The sequence below is a fragment of the Ranitomeya variabilis genome, chromosome 3 (assembly GCF_051348905.1).
Source record: "Ranitomeya variabilis isolate aRanVar5 chromosome 3, aRanVar5.hap1, whole genome shotgun sequence".
NCBI lineage: Eukaryota > Metazoa > Chordata > Amphibia > Anura > Dendrobatidae > Ranitomeya > Ranitomeya variabilis.
In genome coordinates this window covers 135,919,091-135,942,942 of record NC_135234.1, presented here as the reverse complement: position 1 = coordinate 135,942,942, position 23,852 = coordinate 135,919,091, and the positions used below count along the sequence as shown (strand labels likewise).

General features: G+C 43.4%; 1 protein-coding gene across 2 annotated transcripts in view; it reads right to left on the bottom strand.

Moving 5' to 3' along the window:
- Positions 1-3,391: 3,391 nt before the first annotated feature.
- Positions 3,392-23,852, bottom strand: part of LOC143818012 (granulocyte-macrophage colony-stimulating factor receptor subunit alpha-like) — a 94,577-nt gene continuing 74,116 nt past the window's right edge. For both annotated transcript variants that reach the window (XM_077299463.1, XM_077299464.1), the window contains 3 exons: positions 6,509-6,617; positions 4,904-4,992; positions 3,392-3,582 (listed from right to left, as the gene is read on the bottom strand). In XM_077299463.1, coding sequence (XP_077155578.1) covers positions 4,923-4,992; positions 6,509-6,617 — 179 coding nt within the window. In that variant the 3' untranslated portion in view covers positions 3,392-3,582; positions 4,904-4,922. The remainder of the gene's footprint in view (positions 3,583-4,903; positions 4,993-6,508; positions 6,618-23,852) is intronic.

Genomic DNA, 23,852 nt, shown 5'->3' with positions numbered 1-23,852 from the left:
TAAAAATGTTTTAAAAAATATTAAAAAATGAAAATGAAATCTATGAAAGGTTAAATCACCCTTTTCCCCAAATCAAAAATGAGAAATAAAAAATGAATACATTTGGTATCCTTGTATTTGTGAGAGTGCAATCTATAAAATATAAAATTATTTAAAGTATACAATGTTTCTTTTCGGTTGTTGGACTTACCCAATAAAATGCAATAAAAATAATGAAAATGTCGCAAATAACCTAAAATGGGATCAAGAAAATAAATCCGCTCTTTGCACAAAAAGAGGACCTCACACAAGCCTGTGAATAGAAACATAAAGTTACAGGTTTCAGAAATTGGCGACACATAATTCTCAATTTTTTAAACCACTAAAATAGTAAAACAAAAACATAACTTTAATATCACCATAATAGTACTGACCTAATAATCAAATTAAAAAAATATCTGCTGTGCTCCCAGGCAACATGTTTCAGACCTGCTCGGTCCTTTATTAAGCCTTTTTAAGAACATCATTACAGAGTAAACAGCTGCACAAGATTTGTTATCGAGTGATAAGAGCATTGGTGACTTTTAAGCAGTATTCTTGACCACCATGCTGTCAGATATGGCCCAATTTTCATAAAGAAGGCAGAACTGATTTAATACTCTCTCTTCCTTCTGGGTCACTGTGTAAACAGCTGAATTGGCGGTGTGCACCATTTTGGAAGTGTTGACAGCTATTCTTCCTTCCCAGTGATTATGTGATCAAAGGTGCTAGAGAGCAGAAACACCTGTGTCTTAACTAGAGTTGAGCTAATTTTTTCGGGCTCCCTCTTATTCGGCAAGCTATAGCGCTTACCAAATAAGCTGCAGATGGAACCTGTCTTTCTGGAGCGAGCCGGCTGATCAGTTGATCAGCGCTGCAGCTGCATGTGTCGCGGCTGTATGACTGTCACAGTACATGCATGGAGAGCCCAACAAACAGGTTCTCCATGCATGTGCTCTGACAGTGACACAGCCGTGACATATGCAGTTGTGGCGCCGATCAGCTGATCAGCCGGCTCGCTCCATGTATCCGGGTTCCCTCTGCAGCTTATTTGGTAAGCACTATAGCTTGCCGAATAAGAGGGAACCCAAACAAATTTGCTCATCTCTAGTCTTAACCACACCAGACCAACTCTGCAATGGAACTAAAGGGCCTAGACTGATCTCTGAAAAACAATCCCATAGCATTATCCTTTCTATTCAGTCAGGAAGGTAATAATCCCCCAACATTCGCCAAAAACAGACTCATCCATCAGACTGTCCGATAAAGAAGTATGATTTATCACTCCACAGAACAAGTTTTCAATGCTCTAGCGTTCAGTGGTGGTGTGCTTTACACCACTGCATCTGATGATTGGCATTGTGCTTGAGGATATAAGGTTTGCATACAGCTGCTCGCCCATGAAAACCTATGCAGTGCAGCTCCCGCCGAAAAGTTCTTGTACTGATGGGACTGTGCCATCAAAATAAATTTCATCAATTGGAAAAATGTAATGCATTGATGTTTTATTTTATTTTTTAAAATATTATCGTTAATGTTTTTAATGCCGTAAAATATGAAAAATAATTTATAAAGGTTTGATATTTTCCACTTTTAAACACAAGGGAAAGCAATTGCTTGATGGGATTAGGTACACTGGTCTCAGACAAATCTGGGGCGTGTCACACGTGATGAGATTATATATACTGGTCTGGTGAGTATCACTCATGATGGGATTAGATACACGGGTATGGGGCGTATCACGCATAACTGGATTAGATACACTGATCTGGGGCGAATCACTCATGATGGGATTAGATACACGCATCTGGGGCATATGCATGATGGGATTAAATATACTGGTCTGGGGTGAATCACGCATAATGGGTATGTAGTATAATGCACTACAGGGCAGCACGGTGATTCAGTGGTTAGCGCTGTGCAGCGCTGGAGTCCTGGGTTCAAATTCCACCAAGGATACAAACTCCTTGCAAGTGTTATGTTCTCCCCGTGTTTGCGTGGGTTTCCTCCGGGTACTCCGGTTTCTTCCCACATTCCAAAGACACTGATAGGAAATTTAGATTGTGAGCCCCAACGGGGACAGCTGTGACAATGTATGTAAAGCATTGCGGATTAAGATAGCGCTATATAAGCAAAGCATAATAATAATAACTCCATAGTCATCCATATAGTATGATGCACCTCACCGTCATCCATATAGTTTAATGCACTCCCCATAGTCCTCTGTATAGTATAAGGCACCCCATAGTCCTCCGCATAGTGTAATGCATGCCCCATAGTGTTCCATATATTATAATGCACACCCCAAAGCCCTCCATGTAGTCCTGCACTGCTTTGCTATGATGTATGATGGCATTACATAACAGCTCTGCTATGGCAGTGTATGCCGGCTTCAGAGGCGGCACATCACACTTTAATGTATTTTGTACAATGTAACAATTTTAAACTGATTTGCTTGCAGAGGTCTCTTACATCTATGCCACAAAAAGCCAACTTTGAAAAAAGATGCATGATGATATGTCAACAGGCCATGGCAGACCATCATGACCCACAATGGTTACAGCTTCATGCATTCTTCCAGAAGAAAGTAAAGTTGTTGAAGAAAACCTTTAGTAAAAGAAAGGCAGCATGGTGGCTAAGGCTACTTTCACACTTGCGTCGGCCCGACGTACCGACGCACGTTGTGAAATAAATGCACAACGGGGGCAGCGGATGCAGTTTTTCAACGCATCCGCTGCCCCATTGTAATGTCCACGGAGGAGGGGGCGGAGTTTCGGCCGCGCATGTGCGGTCGAAAATGGCTTACGCGACGCACAAAAAAAGTTACATGGAACTTTTTTTGTGCCGACGGTCCGCCAAGACACAACGCATGCGACGTGTGGCCATACGTCACAATGCGTCGCTAATGCAAGTCTATGGAGAAAAAACGCATCCTGCGGGCAACTTTGCAGGATGCGTTTTTTCTCCAAAACGACGCATTGCGACATACGTCACACAACGCTAGTGTGAAAGTAGCCTTAGTGATTCTGGGCTCAAATCCAATTAAGGGGGTGCATGGTATTTTATATTTTGTTTCATTGTTAGCAGGGGATTATTTTAGTAGACTCATGACCTCACCACCACTTTTATACAGTAATTGGCCATAGTGTGTTCAAGCTTACTATGGTTTTAGTCAAAACAAAATGTCAATGCTCTGTGGAATTTATAAAAGCATAAGGAATCTGCCATTATCATTTTCTTCACCATTTTCCATTTTCGTATTTTGAGGGATATGAAATTACAAAAGAGCTTGATTTCCTGCTAGGTTGGTTATGATTTCACCATTATTGTTTTTATCTTTAAATAAAATGAGATTAAAAACAAAACAATAGAGTCTGATAAAGAATACATGTTTACTTATTTCTAAAATCTGACACATTGTAATCCATTCAGAAGACTTGAACTTTTACATGGAGTCAAACAATTGGCCTTGTTCTGCTCTCTCCTTTTTCATGAATTATCCTCGAGACTAATGTATTCTTCTGTTTGTGATGTTCAAAGAGTGGAAGTCATTATATCCGTTCTCTGCAAAAATAAAACCAAAAGGTACTTTATTGCCATTTGGTATATTTTTAGTTTTTATAACAAAATGTATCACATTTGCCCTGTGTAAAGAATATAAATGCATCTCACCCAGCTATACACAACTCTACTGAATACTGATGAGAGGCAAAAACTCCGAAACCAAGCTGTAGACAAATGGGTGCCCCTGCTTTAGCTATTTTCCAAGTTGTATTTAAAATGAACCTGTCATGTGCAAAAGTGCTATATACCTGCAGATATTGGGTTAATTTTCTAACTAAATATCGGTAAATTACTACCTGGCCGCCTTATTGAAAGCACATAACATACGAGGGAACATTGGGATTCAGGAACAGGCAAAATAAAAGGACCTTCCAACACTGGTTATGTGAGCAACATATTAATAAAAAATTCTGTAAAAATATCAAATTAAAAATAGGTACAATAAAAAAGGTATTCACAACTACGCGTAAGTAGTTAACATAAGTCAAAGGTTAATGGGACATTTTTAATTATAAAGCTATATGGTGGGTTGAATATCTGGAATTGATGTTGGTACATGGAGCATCTGCCACTAAAATGCTATTTTTTTTTTTTTCTTTAAGATCCATATGTTAAATATATTGTGCAGTAGTTGTCATTTTCTTCCAGTGCCTTGCATTGCTGATGTCCTAGAATGCGGGATTTAGCAGATTTGTCATTCAAGTGACCTCACACTAAGTTAAAGTGAATCTGATCAGACAACATCTAATGCTGCAGCTACTTTTAGCCTCCCTTGAAAGCAAAATCTGAATTTTGAAAAAACCATAATGCAGACAAAACTAGTGAAATGGTTCCATTCATTTGCTAGTTAAGCTAGATTATAGGATATTTTAGAAGATTTAGGAGGCTTTGGAAAAGCCATAGCAGTAAATACTGAAATGCATATACATAGGGGGAAATTTATCAAGATTTTTCTGGCAGTATTTTGGTATCAAAAATTACAAATTTAGTAGCATGCTGTTTTTGCTAAAAAGAAATATTTTTTTTTTAGTTTACACCTATTTTGACAAATTTTCAAAAAGAGATGGAAACTGCAACTTTTTAAAAGTCAGAGCTCACCTCATTAGAGGTGTGATGTAAAAATTTGCCAAAGTGTTATATCCAAAGATAGATCAAATTTATTAAACATTGTGTTACAGTTTGACAAATTTGACTCAAATAATGGCAACGCTTCAAAAGTGACTTAAAATTTTTACTCATGATAAAATCTCTCCAAAATATACTAAGGCAAAATCTTCCATGTCATACGGCAAGATTACATGTTGATCTCAGAAACACTTACCTTAATAACTGCAATTGTTTTACAAACCGTGGGCTTCATTCAAGTAATTTTTTGGCTCTGGAATCCGAGGAAAACAATTGTTCAATATCCTAGAAGAACAGAGATATTTGATATTGATTTTCGAGGTTTGAGAAATCTGGCTTGGGCTAAATACAGAATTTTTGCTATGTAAGGCTACGTTCACATTTGCGTTGTTGGGCGCAGCATTGGCGATGCAACCAACAACTCATGTACACAACGCAGCGTTTTGCGACGCATGCGTTGTCATAAGATAGTAAAGATCAGGAGTTTTGGCGCAGGGAAAACACTACAAGTAGCGTCCTCTGCGCCCTGTCTTGTGCGTCAATATGACGCATGCGTCGTAAAACGCATTACAACGCATACCGGTGCATGTCCATGCGCCCCCATGTTAAAGATAGGGGCGCATGACGCATGCGTCGGTATCCGTCGACGACGCTGCGCCCAACAACGCAAATGTGAACGTAGCCTAACATTGCCTTGACTCTTTCTTCTGTCTTTTCTTTTTTTTAAGTGGCTGCATGAACGGCATTACAGTATGTTCAAAATTTATTTTCCTTCTAAATTGCTTGCAACTGCAGCTGCCATAAGATATTACTTATGGATTTCTAGAGCTCCCTTTGAACTAGCTACATATGTTTTAAACAGAAATAATCTTATAAACTTTATGTATAGAGATGGGCGAACCCGAACAGTATAGTTCAGAGTCCGTACCTAACACCTAGTGTTCAGATACGGACCCCAAACCCGGACTTCTCCAGGAAGTACTACTCATCAGCTTATGCCTGCTGTCGCTGATAACAGAGAAAGCAGGCGTCGCTAATGGAAGTATTCATCAACTGGCAGCTGTGCTATAATTAACCCCTTTCTGACATCGCACGTATTAGTACGCCGATGTCAGTATCCCCCACCTTGATGTGGGCTCTGGCGCTGAGCCCACATCTTTCTGGGGACATGTCAGCTGTTTTTGAGGAAGGACTGTGTTTACGGGTCTGAAACACGTCAGGCCTATGGGGGGTCCGCATGATGTTGTTTTTTATCGCTGAAGTTGTTTAAATAAAGAAAGAATTTTTAACTGAAAAAGGATTCCTGTGCCGGAAGTCTCCTCCCCTATAATAACCAGTAAAGGCTAAATAAACAGCTGTGAGGTGGTATAAGCAGCAGAAGGAAAGACAGCGGTACTAATGAAAATTATGGGGGACCCCAAGCCATTTTATTCATCTATATTTTTTTTATTTATTAACAAGTGCATTAAAATACACACCCAAGGTGGGAGTAGTTTTCTTCTTTTACCACTGGTCACAGATGCTGGCTCACACTAGGCATCTGACAGTGTGGGAACCGAAGCTCTCTGACAGGCGGTAATGATCTTACTGCCGATCAGAGCCCCATATTTGCCGCTATGTCATGCAGTGACTGGTACCCGAACAAAACTTGTTTTAGATGTTCGACCGAACCCGCCGGGTCAGAACATCCATGGGTTTGCCCATCACTACTTATGTCCATTAATTTGAACATTATTTTTCAGTAATCTGTTTATATTTACACTAACATTTACTTATGCTCTTATTAAAAATTAAATGTTACCTTTTGTAGTAAATGCTGATAATAATTGTAAGCAAGATTATAAAGCCAGAGAGCCCCAATATGATAAACAATGTTAATTCAGATTTGGAAGGCTCTTTTTGAGTTGCATCTAGAATTAAAGGAAAGTAGGGTAACACACCAATAAACATGCTGAAACATCAGTTACAAGACACCATGTAAAGGGTAACTAAGTTTTCAGTAGTTTTTTTCTATCACCTATGACTGCGCCACTTGAGAGAAGGAATCCACCCTTTAAGGACAGGAAACCTACAGAGTAAAAGGGCGGCGCCTCTCCAATGCATCATTTGGTTTCTGTCAATGTCCAAGGGAATGACCATCATGGAACATGAAGACTTACCCATTCCCTGGCCAAGTCATCTTGGTAGTGGTATGGCACTGCTGTGGCTGGAGCAGGTGGCTCATGAAGGTGCCAGAGCGGTTACAAAGAGGAAATCAGCTGGTGAGTGGATGGTGGACGCTGAAAGAATAGTAAACTGATTTGTCTTCTGGCCACCTCGATGTCCTGGACTTGCGCATGTGCAAAATATGCAGATCTGTTACAGCGCGCCCTGATGATGAGCACGCCGGTAACTTCAAGAGCAATCAGCTGGTGATCAGACACTTGACGGCAGCATAGTAAACTGATGTGTCTGCCTGCAGACATAATGTCCCGAGCTTGCTCATTCGCAAGGCATGCAGGTCTGTGAAAGCACACATCAATGGTATGGCAGGGCAGTCATCGAATTTAAATGGCAGTGCTGTGTTTGGTGGGGCATTGACTGGTAGATGAAAGCTATAGTAAGCCCATCCGAGGAAGGGCTAGGTGACATCCTGTGGAGACCCACCTCAGCAGCACCACCACGAAAGTTGGACTGTGCCGGCAGGATGGACAAATCCACAACCTTCAAAGGGGACCATTCAGAAGAAATATTCTTCCTCATAATACGGTACCGATAAGTGACCTTTGAATGTTCACCTTGTAATTGGGGTTTCATTTTCCTTGTTAGGGAAAACCTAGGAAGTATGTGACAAAAAACAATTTCAGGGAATGTTCACTGTGCAAGGCAAGGTTATCAAATTCAGGGGGTCAACGTCCATTCTAAAAATGGGTTTACCCTGGTCAGATAGCATTAGCTACACAGTTAAGGCGGGACGAGTACTAGCCTGGGAGTTTGGCTGGAAATCCCTGGTTCTATTAACACAAAGAGAGGTTATGTCAGTCATGTATAGAGAAGACTATCTGGAGAAGCGGTGAACCCTTCCTGTAAATACTAAAGTTCTCCCCCTCATTTAAAGGAGTTAAAAAATAAAAAAAACTCTGAATGGAATAGTTTCTTACCCTCATCCACAAAGCAAAACTATTCCTTTGAGAAGGATTCCTCAACAATATGGGACAAGGCTCCTAAAATTGATGTGGCCATTTCAGATGCATCAAGATAGCCAATCTTACCCTTTGACAATATGGAAGCTCAAAAAGGCCCCCTTGACAGGGGGCAAATAGTTTCAAGTAGACAGCTTGGGAATCCACTGTAGGTTCTTTTAATCCAGCCATTTAAAAATGGTCCATGATGGTATGGCTGGACCGTTCGAAAGGCCCACTAAATATTAAAACAGCAGGGGAAAATATCTTAGCCACTATTACTATGATGCAGAGGTCAGCAGCATTCCTAGCTGACGTTCAGCTGTCTCAGTGCGATTAGCATCTAAGTCAGTGGCTCTGTCTAATGTGGCTTGGCAAGTTCTATGTTTGGAAGGCTGGCCTGTGGACATTCAATCAAAGTCTAGACTGTTCCATTCCCTGTTATAGAAAATACCTGATAGCTTGGGTAAAACAGGTGACAATAAAAAGGGCTTCATTAAAGTCTGACTAAGGTGAACACACCTATAAAATATAACTTTTAATATTCAAGAGTAAAATATGGGTAGCCAATATCTCGCAATGACATATACAGACATTAAAGTGAACCAGTGCTCAATTAAAAAGGGTTGGATCTTACCATTAGAAGTTTTAAATCAGCAAAAACATGCAGAAGAGAGAAAAGGAAATAGGTAAAGCTACGTTCTCTGTCATGCCCAATGCAATATCTGCTGTCCTGATAAGGACGGTGCCCAAATATGACCTATCCCTCTAAAAATGTTCTTGTAGAAACCCGCTCTACGCGTTTCATCAACCTGTAGTGAGGGACTCCTCAGGGGAGATGAATGTATATAAAGGGAATAGACTATGAAGTGTGTATAATACCGTACACACATTTGCCACACTTGCCCCTCTCTCCTCCCTGCCTCTTCCCGCCAAAAAAACCTGCTATTTAAAACCTTAATAGAAAGTGAAGAAAACAAACATGATTCCCTCTGTTTGATGTGACACGTTACCATGGTCACGATGAGAGAAGCGTGAACAGGGAGCCATCAATTTTAACCTTTTGCGTCATCTTGATGACCAGCAAAAAATTATGATGTTTGACCTCTATGCATAATAGGCACCCTTCTTGACCCCGGACACAAGGATGTTTCACCTTGGCAACCGGCAGTCAGTAATGTGGCACAAAAAGCACTTTCCCTAACTATGCATGCCGGGATGTATGACCATGGTAAATTGCCGGACAATAGCATTATGCGGCTTCAGGACATGAGCAATAGGCGCGGGGGCGCGTCACCAAGGCAACAACTGGCTGTCAGCGAAACATTGTCTCTAGGCATGTGCAAAAGCACAGTATACAACCATATTAATCATATTACCACCACAACCACTGATGCCGGGACACATTACCATGGCAACCGTTGCCGAATGATGGGACTTCCTGGTATACGCAACAATCAATGCTCCATGAAGGTGGGTTGGCATTATGTCTAAAATAAAAAATGTTGATACTGACCAGATTGGGAAAATGGATGGAAAGGGAGACTCTAGCAAGTTAAGTTTGCTTATGCACTGTGCATGATCTAACTTGTGTCTGCAGCACTGACAGGTCATAAGGTATAGCGATGCTCTGCATTTTTATACCTTATAATTAAGGGTACTGTCACACTCTGCAACTTTCCAACGATCACGACCAGCGATACGACCTGGCCGTGATCGTTGGAAAGTCGTTGTGTGGTCGCTAGGGAGCTGTCACACAGACAGCTCTCCAGCGACCAACGATGCCGAGGTCCCGGGTAACCAGGGTAAACATCGGGTTACTAAGCGCAGGGCCGTGCTTAGTAACCCGATGTTTACCGTGGTTACCAGCGTAAAAGTAAAAAAAAAAAAAACAGTACATACTCACCTTTCGGTGTCCTTCAGGTTCCTTGCCGTCTGCTTCCCGCTCTGACTGAGTCCCGCCGTAAAGTGAAAGCAGATCACAGCGGTGACGTCACCGCTGTGCTCTGCTCTTACTTTCCGGCCGGCAGACAGTCAGAGCGGGTAGCAGACGTCAAGGGACCTGAAGGACACCGAAATGTGAGTATGTACGTTTTTTTTTTTTTTACTTTTACGCTGGTACAAACAATTGGAATAAAATTGGAATAAAACGCAATCAAAAAGACGAATGTAAATAAAAATGCTTTAGCTGAAAATGTCATATTGTTACACAAAAAACAAGCCACCATACAGCTCCATAAGCCAAAAAATAAAAAAATTATAGCTCTTAGAATAAAGTGATGTAAAAATAATTATTTTTTCTATAAAATAGTTTTTATTGTGTAAAAGCGCCAAAACAAAAAAAGATGTAAATGGGGTATCACGGTAATCATACTGATCAGAAGAATAAAGCTGCCTTATCAATCTTACCATACACGAGACGGGATAAAAAAAGTCTCCAAATAAATTTTCTGAATTGTTGTTTTTTGTTGTGTCTCCAAAAATTGGAATAGAAAGCGATCAAAAAATGTAATGAGCCAGAAAATGATGCCAATAAAAACATCAACTCTTCGTGAAAAAATGGAAAAATTTTAGCTCTCAAATTATGATGATGCAATGCAAAAATTAGTTTTTGGAAAAAAAAGGTGTCTTTGGTGTGTGACAGCATCCAAACATAAAAAAAATTAATCTGGTATGGCTGTAATTGCACCGATCCGAAGGATAAAGTTGTCTAATCACTTATGTGATCCCAAATGTTACGTAAAATGTTCCCAATAAAAGCTTCAACTCAATTCACAAAAAAGCAGCTCCCCACTGGGGCCCATCATCTGTTACCAGTAATGTTGAAGCCCACTATAGGCTCTGGAAATTCAAAATGGCCCTCGCCTCCCAAACGAAAGTCAGCAAATTCTGTGCTCCCAATCTAACTGCCCACCTCCCTTCTGAGTCCGACAGTGTGCCAAAACCGCAGTTAGTGTCTACGTGTTTGGCATTTCTGTAGCAATGAGAGCCCTCCTAAATTACAGGTGCATGAGCTGGGCACAATGTATGGGCACTACAATGGCAGTTTGCAATTTTCACTCAGCAACACCCACTGCTGCTTGTTTCTCTGGAAAACACCCATGGAGTCAAAATTGTCACTACACCTGTAGATAACTTCCCAAAGGGGTATAATTTTCAATATGGGGGAATTCTGCACTGCTAGCACTTAGTAGTTCTGTATATGGCGTTCACAAACTATTAGGCTAGGGTCACATTGCGTTAGGGCAATCCGTTTAGCTCTAAGCGCTAGCGGATTGCGCTAACGCAATGTCTTTTTCGGGGTCGCGTTAAACGTCCCCGCTAGCGCAGATCCCTGATCTGCGAGAGCGGGGAACGGACCTCGGGCGCGCCGCGGACGCTGCAAGCAGCGTCCGAGGTGCGCTACAAAAGACCGCCACATCGCTAGCGCATGCCGAAAATGACACGCGCTAGCAATGCGCTATAACATTGCGGGCAATGGGAGCGCTAACGGACACGTTGCACGGCGTTAATTTCCCCGTGCAACGCTGTCCGTTAGCGGTCAGCCATAAACGCAATGTGATCCTAGCCTTAGAGAAAATCCTGCACTCCAGGATGCATCCTGTATAACAGAACTAGTTAGCCATATGGCGAGGCTCTGGAAGGATGGAGAGCTATTTGCCAATTATTATTTCTTCACAGCCCAATGGTATAACATTCTGTGACCCACCGGTGGTGTCAATATGATCACTTATGGGGTTCTGCATTCTCAAACCAGTCCAGCAAAATGTTAACTCCAACATGGCGCTTCTTCCTTTCTGAGCTTTGCACTGTGCCTCAAAAGTAGTTTTGGACCACATATGGGATATTGGTGTACTAAGGAGAAATTGTACAGCAAATTTTGGGGTCCCTTTTCTCCTGACAACCTTGTGAAAGTGTAAAATTTGAGGCTAAATTAACATTTTTGTGGGAAAAATGTGTTTTCTTTATTTTCATGGCTCTACAATATAAATTTCTGTGAAGCAGCTGGGGGTTCAAGTTACTAAACATACATCTACATACATTCCTTGAGTGGTCTAGCTTCCAAAATGGTGTCACTTGTTATTTTTTTCACTGTTAAGGCACATCAGGGTCTCTCCAAACGAGACATGGCATCGGCAACCCATTCCATCAAAGTCTGCATTCCAAAATGTCACTCCTTTTCTGAGCCCCACTGTGAGCCCAAAATTTGATTTTTTTAATTTTATTTTTTAATTTTGCAGGCTTAATGTTAGAAACTTTTCTGAAACACCTATGAATTAAAGGTGCTTATCACACATCTAGATAAGTTCATAGAAGGGTCTAGTTTTCAAAATGGTGTCACTTATGGGAGGTTTACACAGTTTAGCAACATCAGTGGCTCTTCAAAAGCAACATGGCATCCGCTAGTTATTCCAGAAAATTTTACACTCAAAATGTCAAATGGCACTCCTTTGCTTTCGAGCCCTGCTGTGCGCCCAAACAGCAGTTTTCTCCCACATATGGGGTATCGACGTACTCGGGAGAAATTGCACAAATTGTATGGTGCACTTTCTCCTGTTACCTTTGTGAAAATGCCAAGTTTGGGGCTAGAAACATTTTCGTGGGGAAAATGTGATTTTTTTTTAATTTTCATGGCTCAATGTTGGTAACTTCTGTAAAACACCAGGGGGTTCATGGTGCTCACCAGACATTTATATAAGTTCCTTCAGAGGTCTAGCTCCCAAAATGGTGTCAATTGTTGGGTGGGGGGTGGGTTTACACTGTTTAGGCAAATCAGGGGCTCTCCAAACGCAACATGGGGTCCACTAATTATTACAGGAAATTTTACATTCAAAAAGTCAAATGGCATTCCTTCCTTTCCGAGCCTTGCCTTGTGCCCAAACAGTACATTTACTGCACATATGGGGTATTGGTATGTTCAGAAGAAATTGCACAACAAATTTTGGAGTCCGTTTTTTCTGTTACCTTTGTGAAAATAAAAAAAATTGGAACTAAAATACAATTTTTGTGACAAAAAGTTAAATGTTCAGTTTTTCCTTTCACATTTCACAAATTCCCATGAAGCACTTGAAGGGTTAGTAAACTTGTGGTTTTGAGCACCTTGAGGGGTGCAGTTTTAAGACTGGTGTTACATTTGGGTATTTTCTGCCATACAAGCCCCTCAAAGTCACTTCAAATGTGATGTGGTCCTTAAAAAAATGGTTTTGCTAATTTTGTTGGAAAAATGAAAAATCGCTGGTCAAATTTTAACCCTTATACAGTGGGGAAAAAGTATTTAGTCAGCCACCAATTGTGCAAGTTCTCCCACTTAAAAAGATGAGAGAGGCCTGTAATTGATGTTATAGGTAGACCACAACTATGAGAGTCAAAATGAGAAAATAAATCCAGAAAATCACCTTGTCTGATTTCGCAAGATTTATTTTGCAAATTATGGTGGAAAATAAGTATTTGGTCACCTAAAAATATGCAAGATTTCTGTCTCTCACAGACCTGTAACTTCTTCTGTAAGAGGCTCCTCTGTCCTCCACTCATTACTTGTAGTAATGGCACCTGTTTGAAGTTGTTATCAGTAGTGTTGAGCATTCCGATACCGCAAGTATCGGGTATCGGCCGATACTTGCGGTATCGGAATTCCGATACCGGGATTCCGATACTTGCCGCGTATCGGATACCGGAATCGGAAGTTCTAAGATTCAAAAAGCAGAAATTCAGCCAATGAGATTGATTCCAAGTGTGGGCACATCCTGTTTAGCATGGAGGGCATGAAACTACTGGCAAGGCTGTGATTGGCTGGTGTAATGATGTCATGATGCAGTTTAAAAGTCGCTGGCGCCATTTTGCGATCACTCTGCTGTGAATTCAGTTAGTGACAGGACGCTGTTTGCTGACTGAGGGACAGTTTAGAGATAGCGATTTGCTTCTTTGTGCTTTCCAAAGGCTAATTTAGCAACCGCTGTGTTCACCTACTATTCACCTTGCTTTTGCCTTGTAGCGCTGTTTTCACAGCGATCTGCAGGGTCTGTGTGTGTGTGTGTGTGAGTGCAGCCCAGTCTCCAGTCTGAGTGCAGCCACATAGGCCATCCATAGTTGGTTGTATTCAGTTCAGGGAGGGTGGTTCATTGCCTCATACTGTTCCTTTTTTTTTTTTTTTCCCAAGTAGTGTAGTCTGCTGCTAATTTATTCAAAAAAATCCTATTAGTGTCTTTCCACCCGTCTCCAGCTAATTTGTGGAAAAACACTACATAGGATAAAGTAGAGGAGGGTTTTTGGGCCTTGCAGCGCCGTTTACGGCTGTCTGCACGGTCTCCGTGTGACTGCAGCTCGCCCTGTAATCTGTGAGCAGCTGTAGCCTGGTTGTCTCCAGCTCAGGGTTTTTCACTGCGTCATACCGCCAAATCAATTTTCTTTTTTTTCAAAGTAGTGTAGTCTGCTGCTAATTAATTTTAAAAAATCCTATTAGTGTCTTTCCACCCGTCTCCAGCTAATTTGTGGAAAAACACTACATAGGATAAAGTAGAGGAGGGTTTTTGGGCCTTGCAGCGCCGTTTACGGCTGTCTGCACGGTCTCCGTGTGACTGCAGCTCGCCCTGTAATCTGTGAGCAGCTGTAGCCTGGTTGTCTCCAGCTCAGGGTTTTTCACTGCGTCATACCGCCAAATCAATTTTCTTTTTTTTCAAAGTAGTGTAGTCTGCTGCTAATTAATTTAAAAAAATCCTATTAGTGTCTTTCCACCCGTCTCCAGCTAATTTGTGGAAAAACACTACATAGGATAAAGTAGAGGAGGGTTTTTGGGCCTTGCAGCGCCGTTTACGGCTGTCTGCACGGTCTCCGTGTGACTGCAGCTCGCCCTGTAATCTGTGAGCAGCTATAGCCTGGTTGTCTCCAGCTCAGGGTTTTTCACTGCGTCATACTGCCAAATCAATTTTCTTTTTTTTCAAAGTAGTGTAGTCTGCTGCTAATTAATTTAAAAAAATCCTATTAGTGTCTTTCCACCCGTCTCCAGCTAATTTGTGGAAAAACACTACATAGGATAAAGTAGAGGAGGGTTTTTGGGCCTTGCAGCGCCGTTTACGGCTGTCTGCACGGTCTCCGTGTGACTGCAGCTCGCCCTGTAATCTGTGAGCAGCTATAGCCTGGTTGTCTCCAGCTCAGGGTTTTTCACTGCGTCATACCGCCAAATCAATTTTCTTTTTTTTCCAAATAGTGTAGTCTGCTGCTAATTTATTCAAAAAAATCCTATTAGTGTCTTTCCACCCGTCTCCAGCTAATTTGTGGAAAAACACTACATAGGATAAAGTAGAGGAGGGTTTTTGGGCCTTGTAGCGCCGTTTACGTCTGTCTGCACGGTCTCCGTGTGACTGCAGCTCTATCTGTTGTCAGTTCAGCCCCCAAAAAATAAATAAATAATAAAGTTCACCAAACACACCAGTTACACCACTTTACATTTCTGTAGGCCACATTAGCTCATATTAAAGTCTAGTCCACACTTTAGATAATTAGTGCTTCTTATACCTGTTAGGAGGAGTTGCTCAGGAATAAGCACACAAATCCGTTAGTACTTTTCTGCTTATCTTTATCAGTCAACCAAGATGAAGAAGGCAGTGAGTAAGGCACATGGGCGTGGGCGTGGGCGCGGAGCAGGGAGGGGACGTGGGGATTCTGTGCCTGCTGCGGGCACCGGTGACTCATCAGCACCCACTTTCACCAGGCAACAGTCGTTCATGCGAAGCTTTGTGTCCGAGCGCCGTACACCGCTGCTGCGTGAAGAACAAATTGAAGCTGTTGTCGGATGGATGGCAGCTAATGCATCAACTTCCATTAGTGCCACATCCTCTCAGACACAGAGCACTGGAGAGCAGCCATCTGTCTCTTCACCACCTGCCAAATTGCCCAGGCAGACAGAGAGCCCAGGACAGGAGCCGTCTCTACTTCTGTTCTCTGAATCTCTTGGCTTGGAAACAGGGGGCCAGCCAAGCAGCATTGGAGAAATGGAAGAAGAGGCAGGGTGCAGTGATGCCCAACAGCTTTTTCTGTCTTCCTCTGAAGAGGCGGGTGGGCCAGTGGCTCCGGTCACCACATCGCAGGCCGCATCAGCTGATGATGACACTCAGGTGCCACTTACTGGTGCGTGCTCTGCTGCTGAGACTACCCAGGAGGAGCAGTTGGGGGCAGAGGGTAGTGTAGATGATGAGGTCCTCGACCCATCTTGGCGTGAGGGACAGGAAGGTGGTGGGAGCAGCTCTGAGGAAGAGATTCCCCGTACGGCCCAAAGAGGGAGAGGGAGGGGGAAGACTGCGGATCCTGCAGCCTCCGCTTTGGCACCCGTTAGGAGCATGTCTCTTCCAAAAGCCAAAAAGGGCGCTCCCAAGACTTGCAGTGCCTGGTCCTTTTTTGACACAGTTGCAGATGACATTTGCTATGTCAGATGCAACGTGTGTCATCAAAAAGTCAAAAGAGGGAAAAATGTCAGCAACCTCAATACCTCCAACATGTGGAAACATGTGCGCAACAGGCACCCGGCGGAGTTAGAAAAACACACTGAAGAGGTAGGCCAACCAACAGCGGCAGCTACCACCTCTTCAGCTCGTGTTGCCTCTTCCTCTACCTCACACGCAGCTGGTTCGGCGTCCTCCCAGGATCGCCGTGGAAGAACCTCTGCCCCTGTTGTCCAGAGACCCGCTGTAATTCCACCCGCAGCGCCACTTTCCCAGTCATCCACACACTCCCAGCCCAGTCTACAGCCATCGGTAGTACAGGCATGGGAGAAAAGGCGGCCTTTCTCGTCAAACCACCCACGAGCACAGGCTCTGACTGCAGGCATTGCCAAACTTCTGTCACTGGAAATGCTGTCATTCAGGCTGGTGGAGACTAGGGTTGAGCGAAACGGGTCGATCATTTTCAAAAGTCGCCGACTTTTGGCTAAGTCGGCGTCTCATGAAACCCGATCCGACCCCTGTGCTTGTCGGCCATGCGGTACGCGACTTTCGCGCCAAAGTCGCGTTTCAATGACGCGAAAAGCGCCATTTCTCAGCCAATGAAGGTGAACGCAGAGTGTGGGCAGCGTGATGACATAGATCCTGGTCCCCACCATCTTAGAGAAGGGCATTGCAGTGATTGGCTTGCTGTCTGCGGCGTCACAGGGGCTATAAAGGGGCGTTCCCGCCGACCGCCATCTTACTGCTGCTGATCTGAGCTTAGGGACAGGTTGCTGCCGCTTCATCAGAAGCAGGGAGAGCGTTAGGCAGGGTCCACTAACCACCAAACCGCTTGTGCTGCAGCGATTTCCACTGTCCAACACCACCTTCGGTGTGCAGGGACTGTGGAAGCTATTTTTTTTTTTTTTTCCCCTCAGCGCTGTAGCTCATTGGGCTGCCCTAGAAGGCTCCGTGATAGCTGTATTGCTGTGTGTACGCCACTGTGGAAACCAACTGCTTTTTTCAAAGCACATATCCTCTTGTTCCTTCCTTTCTGCACAGCTATCTTTTCTGTTTGTCCACACTTTTTATTTAATTTGTGCATCAGTCCACTCCTATTGCTGCCTGCCATACCTGGCTTACATTACTGCAGGGAGATAGTAATTGTAGGACAGTTTTTTTTTTTTTTTTGTTTTTTTTTTGTGGGAGATTAAGATTGGCATTTCTGCTACAGTGCCATCCCTGTGTGTGCCATCTCTCACTGAGTGGGCCATAGAAAGCCTATTTATTTTTTCCGTGATTTGTGTTCTAAAATCTACCTCAACACAAAAACACTACATCAATCAGTGGGAGAAAAATATTGGCCTCAGTCAGGGCTTGTGTGCCACTGCTGTGTGTGCTATCTCTCATTCAGTGGGCTATAGCAAGCCTATTTTTTTTTTTTTTTTTTTTTTTTTAATATTATTTGGTTTCTAAAGTCTCCCTGAAAAAAAAAAAAAACCTAAAAAAACAGTGGGAGAGTAATATTGCCCTTTCAGCTTGTGTGCCAGTCTTGACTCCTGGGTGTGCCACCTCTCTCCCTCTCATTCAGTGGGCCATAGAAAGCCTATTTATTTTTTTTTTTAAATATTATTGGGTTTCTAAAGTCTCCCTGAAAAAACAAAAAATACATAAAAAAACAGTGGGAGAGTAATATTGCCCTTTCAGCTTGTGTGCCAGTCTTGACTCCTGGGTGTGCCTCCTCTCTCCCTCTCATTCAGTGGGCCATAGAAAGCCTATTTATTTTTTTTTTTTAATATTATTGGGTTTCTAAAGTCTCCCTGAAAAAACAAAAAATACATAAAAAAACAGTGGGAGAGTAATATTGCCCTTTCAGCTTGTGTGCCAGTCTTGACTCCTGGGTGTGCCTCCTCTCTCCCTTTCATTCAGTGGGCCATAGAAAGCCTATTTATTTTTTCCGTGATTTGTGTTCTAAAATCTACCTCAACACAAAAACACTACATCAATCAGTGGGAGAAAAATATTGGCCTCAGTCAGGGCTTGTGTGCCACTGCTGTGTGTGCTATCTCTCATTCAGTGGGCTATAGCAAGCCTATTTTTTTTTTTTTTTTTTTTTTTAATATTATTTGGTTTCTAAAGTCTCCCTGAAAAAAAAAAAAAACCTAAAAAAACAGTGGGAGAGTAATATTGCCCTTTCAGCTTGTGTGCCAGTCTTGACTCCTGGGTGTGCCACCTCTCTCCCTCTCATTCAGTGGGCCATAGAAAGCCTATTTATTTATTTTTTTAAATATTATTGGGTTTCTAAAGTCTCCCTGAAAAAACAAAAAATACATAAAAAAACAGTGGGAGAGTAATATTGCCCTTTCAGCTTGTGTGCCAGTCTTGACTCCTGGGTGTGCCACCTCTCTCCCTTTCATTCAGTGGGCCATAGAAAGCCTATTTATTTTTTTTTTTTAATATTATTGGGTTTCTAATTCTCCCTGAAAAAAAAAAAAAAAACCTAAAAAAACAGTGGGAGAGTAATATTGCCCTTTCAGCTTGTGTGCCAGTCTTGACTCCTGGGTGTGCCACCTCTGTCCCTCTCATTCAGTGGGCCATAGAAAGCCTTGTTTTTTTTTTTTTTTTTAATATTATTTGGTTTCTAAAGTCTCCCTGAAAATAAAAAAAAAATACATAAAAAAACAGTGGGAGAGTAATATTGCCATTTCAGCTTGTGTGCCAGTCTTGACTCCTGGGTGTGCCACCTCTGTCCCTCTCATTCAGTGGGCCATAGAAAGCCTTGTTTTTTTGTTTTTTTTTTAATATTATTTGGTTTCTAAAGTCTCCCTGAAAATAAAAAAAAAAAAAACATAAAAAAACAGTGGGAGAGTAATATTGCCCTTTCAGCTTGTGTGCCAGTCTTGACTCCTGGGTGTGCCACCTCTGTCCCTCTCATTCAGTGGGCCATAGAAAGCCTTGTTTTTTTTTTTTTTTTTAATATTATTTGGTTTCTAAAGTCTCCCTGAAAATAAAAAAAAAATACATAAAAAAACAGTGGGAGAGTAATATTGCCATTTCAGCTTGTGTGCCAGTCTTGACTCCTGGGTGTGCCACCTCTGTCCCTCTCATTCAGTGGGCCATAGAAAGCCTTGTTTTTTTGTTTTTTTTTAATATTATTTGGTTTCTAAAGTCTCCCTGAAAATAAAAAAAAAATACATAAAAAAACAGTGGGAGAGTAATATTGCCATTTCAGCTTGTGTGCCAGTCTTGACTCCTGGGTGTGCCACCTCTCTCTCTAATTGTGGGCCATAGAAAGCCTTTTTATTTTTTTCCTTCATTTGTGTTTTAAAATCAACCTCAACACAAAAACACTACATCAATCAGTGGGAGAAAAATATTGGCCTCAGTCAGGGCTTGTGTGCCACTCCTGTGCGTGCCATCTCTCATTCAGTGGGCCATAGAAAGCCTTGTTTTTTTGTTTTTTTTTAAATATTATTTGGTTTCTAAAGTCTCACAGAGAAAAAAAAAAAAAAAAATTAGGTGGGAGATTAATATTGACATTAGTGCTTGAGTGACAGTCCTGCGTGTGTGTCATCTCTGTGATTTGGTGTCACAGAAAACAGAGTGTGTAACATTGTGCCTGATTTTCCTTGTGGTCTCACCAACCTGTTAAGGGATATTGAAATCATACTGAAGTTATAGCTCACCGTGTAAGTTGTTTGACAGCAACAAATAAAGTTACTTTGGTTAAGATTTTAAAACAATGAGGAAGTCTGGTGCAAGAGGTCGTCGTGGGCGTTCATTGTCAGCTGGTAATGATGGTAGTGGTAGTGGAGCATCAGGTGGTCGTGGGGATAAAAATATTCCACCTAAGTCTGGAGCTGTGGAGCCAGTTTCGTCGTCAGGCTACACAAGGCCTCGAACGCTCTCTTTTCTGGGAGTAGGAAAACCGCTTTTAAAGGCGGAGCAGCAACAGCAAGTTTTGGCTTACATTGCAGACTCAGCCTCTAGCTCTTTTGCCTCCTCTTCCGAAACTGGTAAATGTAAAAGCAGCGCGTCGCTTGTGGATGTTCACGGTCAGGGACAAGTCGCTTCCTTGTCCTCCTCAGCAAAAACTACAACAAGAGAGAAGGATGCAGCAGGCGACACAACGGGTCACTCCATGGAGCTCTTTACACATACCGTCCCTGGCTTAGAAAGTGAAACATTTAACAGGCCATGCCCATTACAAGTAGATTCTGACATGGAGTGCACTGATGCACAGCCACAGCCAGAGTACTATGCTGCTCCTTTGACTCAGACCACCACATTGCCCTCTCAGGGTACAGATCCACAATCAGACCCTGATGAGACTATGTTGCCCCGCCACGAACGCTATACCACCGACCGACACAGTGACACAGACGAAGTTGCACACGAGCTCGAAGAGGAGGTAATAGATGACCCAGTTATTGACCCCGATTGGCAGCCATTGGGGGAACAGGGTGCAGGCGGCAGTAGTTCAGAAGCGGAGGTGGAGGAGGGGCCGCAGCAGGCATCAACATCGCAACAGGTTCCATCTGCCGGGCCCGTATCTGGCCCAAAACGCGTGTCAAAGCCAAAACCTGTTGGAGGACAGCGTGGCCATCCGGTTAAAGCTCAGTCTGCAATCCCTGAAAAGGGATCCGAGTCTAGGAAGAGTGCAGTCTGGCATTTTTTTAAACAACATCCAACTGATCAGCGCAAAGTCATCTGTCAAAAATGTTCAACTAGCTTAAGCAGAGGTCAGAATCTGAAAAGTCTAAATACTAGTTGCATGCATAGACACTTAACCACCATGCATTTTCAAGCCTGGACTAACTACCAAACGTCCCTTAAGGTTGTAGCACCCTCGGCCAATGAAGCTAGTCAGCAACGCAACATCCCTTCCGTCACTGTAAGGCCACCATTTTCCGCACCACCGGCAGTATCTGTGCAGGTTTCTTTGCCAGCCAAAAGCAGTCAGGGTCAGGGAATCACCAGTTTAGTAGGAGGAAATATTGCATCTAGGGCACCGGCGGAAACAATACCGTCTCCAACCGTCTCTCAGTCTGCCATGTACACCGCCACACCCGAAAGTTCCACGATCTCCTGCTCTCCAGTCCAGCTCACCCTACATGAGACTCTGGTTAGAAAAAGGAAGTACTTATCCTCGCATCCGCGTACACAGGGTTTTAACGCCCACATAGCTAGACTAATCTCGTTAGAGATGATGCCCTACCGTTTAGTTGAAAGCGAAGCTTTTAAAGCCCTGATGGAGTACGCTGAACCACGATACGAGCTACCTAGTCGACACTTTTTTTCCAGAAAAGCCATCCCAGCCCTGCACCAGCATGTTAAACAGCGCATCGTCCATGCACTTAGGCAATCTGTGAGTACAAAGGTGCACCTGACTACAGATGCATGGACCAGTAGGCATGGCCAGGGACGTTATGTGTCCATCACGGCACACTGGGTGAATGTGGTGGATGCAGGGTCCACAGGCGACATCAATTTAGGGACAGTTGTGCCTAGCCCACGGTCTAGGAAACAGTTGGCTGTAGGCGTTCGCACCCCCTCCTCCTCCTCCTCGTCCTCCTGCAGAAGCTACAGCTCTTCCACAGAACGCAGTCGGCCAACCACTCCATCGGCAGATGACACTGTTGCACACCAGTTGTCCCATTATGGGCCAGCTACTGCCAAGCGTCAGCAGGCTGTATTGGCTATGAAGTGTTTGGGCGACAACAGACACACCGCGGAAGTTCTGTCCGAGTTCTTGCAACAAGAAACGCAGTCGTGGCTGGGCACAGTAGATCTTGAGGCAGGCAAGGTAGTGAGTGATAACGGAAGGAATTTCATGGCTGCCATCTCCCTTTCCCAACTGAAACACATTCCTTGCCTGGCTCACACCTTAAACCTGGTGGTGCAGTGCTTATTGAAAACTTATCCTGGGTTCTCCGACCTGCTCCTCAAAGTGCGTGCACTTTGCTCACATATCCGACGTTCGCCTGTACACGCCAGCCGTATGCAGACCTATCAGCGGTCTTTGAACCTTCCCCAGCATCGCCTAATCATAGACGTTGCAACAAGGTGGAACTCAACACTGCACATGCTTCAGAGACTGTGCGAACAGAGGCGTGCTGTTATTTATTTGTGGGAGGATACACGGGCAGGCAGTAGGATGGCAGACATGGAGTTGTCAGGTGTGCAGTGGTCGAAGATACAAGACATGTGTCAAGTCCTTCAGTGTTTTGAGGAATGCACACGGCTGGTTAGTGCAGACAACGCCGTAATAAGCATGAGCATCCCCCTAATGCGTCTGCTGATGCAAAGTTTGACGCACATAAAGGAGCAGGCGTCTGCACCAGAGGAAGAGGGAAGCCTTGATGACAGTCAGCCATTGTCTGGTCAGGGCAGTGTACAGGACGAGGTAGCGGGCGAAGAGGAGGTGGAGGACGAGGAGGATGATGGGGATGAGTATATTTTTAATGCGGAAACTTTCACGGGGGCACAGGAAATTGGTTGCGTGTCACGGCCGGGTTCTGGTTTTTTGAGGGACACAAGTGACGTAGATTTGCCTGCAACTGCCCCTCAACCAATCACAACCGGAGATTTGACAACTGGAACTTTGGCCCACATGGCGGATTATGCCTTACGTATCCTAAAAAGGGACACACGCATTACGAAAATGATGAACGATGACGATTACTGGTTGGCCTGCCTCCTTGATCCACGCTATAAAGGCAAATTGCAAAATATTATGCCACATGAGAACTTGGAACTAATATTAGCAACCAAACAATCAACTCTTGTTGACCGTTTGCTTCAGGCATTCCCAGCACACAGCGCACGTGATCGTTCTCACACAAGCTCCAGGGGGCAGCAGACTAGGAGTGTTAGGGGTGCACACATCAGAAGTGGCGTTGGACAGAGGGGTTTTCTGACCAGGTTGTGGAGTGATTTTGCTATGACCGCAGACAGGACAGGTACTGCTGCATCAATTGAAAGTGACAGGAGACAACATTTGTCCAGTATGGTTACTAACTATTTTTCATCCCTTATCGATGTTCTCCCTCAACCGTCATTCCCATTTGATTACTGGGCCTCCAAATTAGACACCTGGCCAGAATTGGCAGAATATGCATTGCAGGAGCTTGCTTGCCCGGCAGCAAGTGTCCTATCAGAAAGAGTATTCAGTGCTGCAGGTTCAATATTAACCGAAAAAAGGACTCGTCTGGCTACCCAAAATGTTGACGATCTAACATTCATTAAAATGAACCACAACTGGATTTCGAAATCTTTTGCCCCACCTTGCCCGGCCGACACCTAGCTTTCCTATGAAAAGCTCTTGCCTGTGAATTACTTTTCTAATGTCTAATTTGCTGCAGCTGATTGTACAGCATACGACATGTTTACACCTCCCTAAATGGCAAAACTCCCCACACGGGGCCGTGGTATCGCGACTTGGCGCAAGCACCCGTGAGACTGCTGTTTGTCTGAAGAGGTGGGTGTGCTCGCTTTTGGTTGACGGCATTGCTACTGGGTCCCTCATAGTACAATGTAGTGTCTCTGGCGGTGGTGGTGCGCACCCAAC